Genomic DNA, 7,832 nt, shown 5'->3' with positions numbered 1-7,832 from the left:
TTGTGTGCAGATCCAAGGATTGCTGGACGTGCTAGTATTGTTTTCATCCATCGCAGATCTGCTGGAGTTAGTAAGGTAGCTGCACGGCGATCGCATCCCTGCTTTTCTCCCTTATGTCTTCCTATTGGGCTTTCTTTCCGCACTGTTGTTTTGACTTAATCCCTTTATGAAGGTTTATTGTTAAATAACTTCGAGTTTATCTTAAAACTGGAAATATTGGCTGGTTTTGTTAGTGTGTCGGCTTGCCTAGTACCACGATAGGCGTCATCACGATATGGTAGATTTGGCTCATGACAACAATGTACCATAGCTCATAGTCTTCCCTGATGATATGATCTCTCATCTTGTTTTTCCACCAAGAGTAATATTGGCCATTAAAGAGTGGTGACCTAGCAGTGGATTGCCTTTCCCAGTTTCCAGGTACTGCGCTCATCTTGATCTGTTCCTAAGGTGTTAGCCTCTTCAAGGATAACCTGCTCTGATATCAACTGATGTTTTAACTTCAATACCATACAAGAGGGGGGTGATTTGTGTGATGTCCAATTTTTTGCTTAAACTGATTATGGAAGGACCTGGTTCTTCTAAGTATTCCTTAACATACTATTATTGAAATAATAAATGCGGAAAGTAAAGAACACAAGTATATTACGTGGAAAACACCTGGCTCAAAAGGTGAAAAAACCACGACCTACTTCTCAGTAGGATTTTTTCAAACTCTCCACTAAATCACAGAGTCAAAAACTGCATTTACAAAATACTTTTGTAAATCTAGGATTAACTCTAATCTCGTTGTGACAAACAACCTCTAACTGTTGCAACAACTTCAAGTTAACTCTAACTTGAATACTCTGAGTTCCTATTACAATTGCCTCCAAATAAAGCTGAAAGGTACAATATAAAAACACTTACTACAATTGAACTAGAATAAAAGACAGACGCTTGGAATTGGTTCTTCTATCTGGTTCATGTAGCTTCAGGTTTGTACACTTGAATCAAACACGAACTGCTTGCAAAAATCCTTGCTATTTTGCTCTCAATTCACGTTTAACTTCTGCGTTTGTGCATTACCTGTAAAGTGAGACCATCCTGCAATTTATAGAGTTAGTAGATGAAGAAATAGCTAGAGTTCTAATGCTACTCTTCCTTGGTGGAAGAGTTCCACTTGATATCAACTTCTAACTCCTCCCTTATCGTGGATAGTATTTTATTTGAGTAAAGAGTCCTTCTCCTTATCAATTATGCAACCTTTTCGATCAGGAGATATCAAATATACCAAGTTAAGCTTATGTCTTCACATGCATCTCACATGCTCGAATCTGCTCGTTTCTATGCACACAAGGGATGGACCTGGTTCATACATGAGTTTCCTTTATCAATCTCAAAATAAACCTTCACTTGGGCCAACATTTATCATCCATGTATAAAACGATATAAATTTTTTAATTTATATTAATTACATGGGATACACGTGCAACGCGCGTGTTCAGGGAATAGTTCGTATATAATATGTGTATAACCGCATATAAAAATATATATTCTATATATATCGGTTTGAACATTGGGTTTGCCCTACAGACAATTTATTATTTATGTAAATAAATTCCCAATAAAATATCTCCCCTAGAGATACTTTCCCATCAGACATACTGGGTTTTCCCAATAACCAAGAAATGACAAGATCAATTACTTTTCGTTTGTGTATATTTTGTTGATTGTATTGTCTAAGTTAAGAGCATACTCTTTATAACTATTGCTTCAAAGATTGTTCTCTTCTATGTACGGTAATCAGTAAGCTAGTATACATTCATCTTCGTTATTTTCCTTTAGCTTAAATAAAAGAGAAAATCAATAGAATATGCTGGATGTTGTTGTACAACGAAATGTGTCAATATTTTATGAAGAAAATCATTACAACACTGAATGATTTAATGCACAAACTTAACCATTCCAACCCTCCACGTAGCTTCAACCACCCCACTAAGCAAAAAGCTTCACCTTTTCGCATTTCAAGTTCACATGACTCAGCCACAACCAAAACCATATATAAACCCAAGCCACTAATCAACTCCATAAAACCAACCATATCTTACACACTTAGAAAGAAAAGGGTTCTCTATTTTAACCAAAATTATGGCTTCCAAAGTTTATAACATTTGCATTGTGGCCATACTTGTTTACTTGCTAACTATAAGTAATTCATTTATTCCTCAAGCAAATGCAGCAGGAAAAGGAGGGTGTGGAAATGCACCAGCTGCCAGCCTAATTCCATGTCTTGGAGCAGCCAAAAATGGTAGGACAAAAGTCCCTCCAGCATGCTGTGGTAAAATTGGGGCTTTGCTAAAGACTTCTCCAAAATGCCTATGTGCGGCATTACTGTCACCAGCAGCTAAAAATGCAGGAGTTAATCCTGCTATTGCTGTCACTATACCCAAGAGGTGCAACATCAAGAATAGACCTGTTGGGAAGAGATGTGGACGTAAGTTTAATTTAACCATTGCTTTTCAATAATTAATAAAGATGAATAAAGAAATTAAAAAGATGAATAAAAACTATTTCGTACTCCATTTTAAAACTCATGGAGAAGTTGAAGAAGAATAGTACGAAAAAAATCATGACAAATGGAATGTAAAAGTATAATTTTACTACACAAACGAATATAATTAAAGCAATTCTGTCCGCATTTATATCATTTAATAATAGGTTTGCTATGATAAACTAAAAAACATGGAGCTTTACGTAATATTAGACACTTTAGAATATGCCTGAATGTTTACAAGTAGTAATCTCAGAAAAATTGCAAGTGACTTCCTAAAATCAATGGCGTATGCAGGCTTTTTTGCAAAATGAAAATGACAAAGTTTGGTCTTATTTTTTATATTTATACCAAATATTTTTATTTCGTATACTCTGTATATATACATATCTAACAAAAATTTCGACGAACAGTTATCACGTGCCACCACTTGCCCGTAAGGCACAGGCGGTCGGCTGGAAATGTAATTTTATCTAATACAAGAAAAGATACACTTAAAACACGAAGTCTAATTCCATATGGGAATGCTGTCTATTTTGTTCTTTGACGTTCGTACTTTGTATTTAAGGTGACACTTTGTCTACATGAATCTTTAGGCTTTTTTGAATATGTAGAGTGGGGAAAGGGGTATGGGCTTTAAAATTGAAATACTAGGCCCATTTGTTCAAAAGCCCACTTCAAATTGCTACCCATTTAGGCTCTGTTCTCTTCTTTTTCTGCAAGGCATATCAGGGTCCTAATCAAATTATTTTTCTGTAACCTTTGCAGGATATGTTGTTCCATGAGTTTCTCAACTTGTATGGAGGAATAAAGACGAATTTCAAGCTACTTGACTATTATGTTTCACAAATATAAGTATTTCCAGTCTACTATTAAATAAAAGTGTTGCTAGTTGGCGGCCCAACATGGTTGATGGCCTAAAGCAAAATCTCGATGAGGGACCCTAATTTGTTAACAAAATAAATTTTTATATTTTTGTTTGAAATCTATTTTTTTAACTTTTTTAAATGATAATATAGCTAATCCGATCCATTTAGATTCTCTAAATACATTATTGATCCTAATGCAAAATTGTTACAGGATAGGTATTTAACAAAAAATAATTTTTGTTATCTTATTGAGTATACGGATCAGAGTATTATCTTTTACTTGTAATATTTCCTTTAACGTCGGCTCCCACCTTTAAGAACTCCCCACCTTGCTCTTGGGATAACTCGAACTCACAAACTCTTGGTTGGAAGTGGAGGGTGCTCACCACTAAAGCAACTCACTCTTGTAAAAAATAAAAGATATCTTTATACCCTTTAAATAAAAATCAAATTTTACCCACTAAATAAAAAAATCAAAGATATCTTTATACCCTTTATATTATTAAAATCTCAACTATCAGCGCTAGTCACAAATTAAATTTTTTTTTCCCTTTTTGTATTAAGTTATTTACTTTTTAATATTAAGATACTCAATTTTTATATAAAAAAAAATAAAATTACTATCAAGGGAAAGTGGGGCCCTCAAATTTGCTACCTTACCCTTGAGCCGTCTATGCTAGTTTGGTATTCCTTAATGTATCATCTATACTACCATAGTTCCATTAACCATATTTGGATGATTAAATATGACAAAAAAATCAGGGCATCCTAACATTTGCACCTAAAAAATAGTGTCATTTGCACTTTCATTTGTAGCTTATTTGGTATTTTCATGGTACATTTTATTACCCCATTCTATTTGCTTCTAGCATACCGATATAGTAAGATTTCGATAGCAACTATAGATTTTTATCTGGAATAATTTGATAAGAAATGGAGGAATTTATCTCAATCCCAAAAGCTAATTAAGAGGCGAGAATTGTCTAAGACCATATAAAGAGACCAAATATCTCACTCATAGCTGATGTGGACACTAACACTATCTCTTCCCGCCCGTCCAAGATTGAACATCTGGAGCGTCAATAATATAAGATGGGAGTCCAACATCTGATGAAACGAAAATTGAAAGGGTCTAATTCTGATACAATGATTAAAAAATAAATACTGGATCCAACTCAACCATAAAAATTAACTCAATAAAAAAAAAATTGCCCAAAAATAAATCAAAAGCCCCGTCCATATCCGATGTGGTCCGGGACGCAAACAAATGGGAGTATCACTCAATAAAATAACCATACCACATTAAGACCAAACCACTCTATTCTTTCTATTTTCACAATCTACTTTGTTTAAGAAACAAATTGGGTGAAGCGACACAAAAATCCATAAGCCAACCTATGCATAATAGTTTTGACGTCAATAGGGGTGGAACACACTTGTGGTTTCGGAATTCTAATCTTTTTGGTTTCAAATTAATAGTTTGTATATATTCATTACAATTCTTAAACTAAATATGGAGTTTGAAATAAAGGTATTGCGTTCTGCCGAACCCACAACTGCAAGACTAGCTCCGCCCTTGGACATCAATGGTGGAGACAACATTCTTCACACCACTTCGCCAAACAAGAAAAATAAATATATACAATAATAATCATGTCTGATTCTCAAACAAGTTAGAATCCGTTATATATAGAGAGAGCCGATATCATTTAAAAATAATGCAAAATAGACATTAATTTAGGACATGAATGTAAAGTCTAGCAACCTGCACAAACCCAACTAAAATCAAATACACACTGAGTTATGACAATAAAATAACAAGTTGTGGAAAATCATGCCTAAGTTCACGGTAAAGGCAGGGGCGAAGGCATACTTGGGTTAGGGTAGTCAACTGACCACATTTTATCGGATTATTTTTTTTACTTATTTCAAGTTTGAACACCCTTGAGAAAATTCCTGGCTTCGCCAAGAGTTACTATAGTAAGTGGTCTTGGATTGTGACGCAGCACAGTAGAGTGCACAACAATATCATGACAAGAGCTGTGGTCCAATGGATATATTATCCTGCTAGGAAGTTCAAGCCTAATGAGGCCAGACATACTATTTTGAGTATTGATCCAACAAGACCTTTTTCTTGGTGAAAGGAAGACATACAAGGGAAAGGACTTTAGGATTGAGAATTGTGACTTGAGAAGAGGAATGTTGTGATGACACAGGCCATGTCAGTGAAAATAGCCAAAGAGGACGTGTGACATATCGACCAGACTGTGGTTAGCAAGCACATACACATGCCTCGTGGTCACATATAACTTCCAATTCTCAGCAGTGCAGCATTTCTTGACAAGTTACACAATAAATAATATTATTGGCAATCAAGCACTAATATAATTACTTCAAGAGCCTAACCAGGTTACCTAAACGTAGTTGGTAATAGGTTAAGTGTTAACGGTTCATAAAGTTCATTTTGAACGATCACAATATATATATATTAACAGAGGCGGATCTAGAATTTTCAGTACATGAGTGCACTACTAGAAAAAAGAGAAAAAAAATGTATTAAGTGAGAATTGATCCCTCTTTCTCTTGGTAAATAACTCAACCTTCAACCAAGTGCAAAATTCAACCTTCTTGGAGCATGGGTGCCAACATTTAATATTATACTAATTTTAGAAAATATGTACATAAAATATTTAATTTTGCAAAAAGACCATGGGTTCACGTGCCCCATAATTTTAACCTATAGATCCGCCCTTATATATATATATATATACACACACAAAAATATTACTTCTAAACTGCATTAGCTTTTAAAAGAGTGAAATAGTCAATGCATCTTATATGCATGGAAAATAGCCATATATATATATATATGTATATATATGGCTATTTTCCATGCATATAAGATGCATTGACTATTTCACTCTTTTAAAAGCTAATGCAGTTTAGAAGTAATATTTTTGTGTCGCTTATAATGTCCAAGAGAAAATCATTCTCATGAGATGTATCATCTTCTTTTGTTTTTTGGTCATCCATTCGTGTCAATCACTGTCTTTATATATTATGACTAAAGTTATGGCCAATTTTAGCTGTTTAGTTAATTATCTTTTCTCTTAATTTCTGTGGTAAATTTTGATTGTTGGATGAAATAAATGTTTCTAGATAACTAATCAACGTCAGTTACTTAAACTTTACAATTGAAAACGTAAAATAAACAGCTTGACTAAGATAGGAGTATTATCTAATTGGATGATCAAATTTTAGTTCGAAATATTAATTAAAAATACATAAATGAACGAAATATACTTGATTTGACTTTAAAGTCAAATTAAATCATTTTGCTTAAACTATTCTATAAAAGAATACCTACAATGTCAAGGTTAGCTATAATTTGACCTATGTCTTAGCCCCTTGTATTTCCAATGATATGCAACACAAACTACAATGTGATAAATTCAAATATCATCAGAAGCAAATCAATCTCACTCAGACAAATTTGGATGTTTCTCACTTCACATACACAGACCAAACTTCTTGGTTTCATGTTTGAAAAATACATCAAGATATGGTCCCACATCTAACAAAATTCTTCATCTTGGGCCCACAAACCAATTTGACCTAAAGCCAGCATGACATTTTATGGGTCCCACTAAAGTTAGAATAATAGGAGTGCTAACCAACCCATGGAAACTCTCAAAAGATTTTGAGGTCCACTTTTGTTTTTTTAAAACTTTGGTGTGATATGCTAACTGATATGACAAAGAGAAAGCCCCACAAACAAACCTAAAGTTGAAAGGAGGAAAACAGTTGGGAACCATCAACCATGTCAGATGATGAAAAAGTTCAAGAAAACCACACAAAGAAAGGGGGAAAGAAAAACGTATACACAAAAAAAACACAGAAATTCGTGAAAATTAAAAAAGAAAACAAAGGAAAAACTTCATATAAAAATAGTAGTGTAATGATTCCAAGAATTTGCTTGAAGATGTAGTAAAACGTTTTGCTGTAGTTTTCTAAGGAAAATAGCATATAAACTCTTCTCATCCCATTTAAATGTCTAATTGCTTTTTCAGATATATATTAGGAGAAAACTATTAGTCACTGTCACACCTCCTTTTACACTTACACCCTTGTAAGGGCATAAGGGGGAGTTTTTCCAATTAAAGGACAATCGAAACGGGATTTATTATTTAATTCAGAGTCGTCACTTGAGAGATTTATGGTATCCCAAATCACCGGTTGAATCCCAAATCGAGGAAAAGATTGACTCTGTATTACAGTCCGCGAACCAGAAATCCGAGTAAGGAATTCTGTTAACCCGGGAGAAGGTGTTAGGCATTCCCGAGTTCCGTGGTTCTAGCACGGTCGCTCAACTGTCATATTCGGTTTATTTATCTGGTTTTAATACATGTTGAACCTATGTGCAAATTTTA

At 34.1% G+C, this 7,832-nt stretch overlaps 1 protein-coding gene across 1 annotated transcript; it reads left to right on the top strand.

Annotated features, from left to right (window-relative positions):
- The first annotated feature begins 2,077 nt into the window (after positions 1-2,077).
- LOC107786906 (non-specific lipid transfer protein GPI-anchored 15-like) lies at positions 2,078-3,518 on the top strand. The gene is made up of 2 exons (XM_016608419.2): positions 2,078-2,476; positions 3,302-3,518. The coding sequence occupies exons 1-2, from the start codon at positions 2,131-2,133 to the stop codon at positions 3,316-3,318; spliced, it is 363 nt and encodes a 120-aa protein (XP_016463905.1). The 5' UTR covers positions 2,078-2,130; the 3' UTR covers positions 3,319-3,518.
- The last annotated feature ends 4,314 nt before the right edge of the window (positions 3,519-7,832 follow it).

Source organism: Nicotiana tabacum, chromosome 18 (assembly GCF_000715075.1).
Source record: "Nicotiana tabacum cultivar K326 chromosome 18, ASM71507v2, whole genome shotgun sequence".
In the NCBI taxonomy this organism is placed as follows: domain Eukaryota; kingdom Viridiplantae; phylum Streptophyta; class Magnoliopsida; order Solanales; family Solanaceae; genus Nicotiana; species Nicotiana tabacum.
Note: the sequence above shows the minus strand (reverse complement) of the source record. Positions and strands in the feature narration are given on the sequence as shown.

Bases quoted from the DNA above. Each gene is read 5' to 3' on its own strand.
- LOC107786906 (XM_016608419.2), top strand. From the start codon at position 2,131: ATGGCTTCCAAAGTTTATAACATTTGCATTGTGGCCATACTTGTTTAC.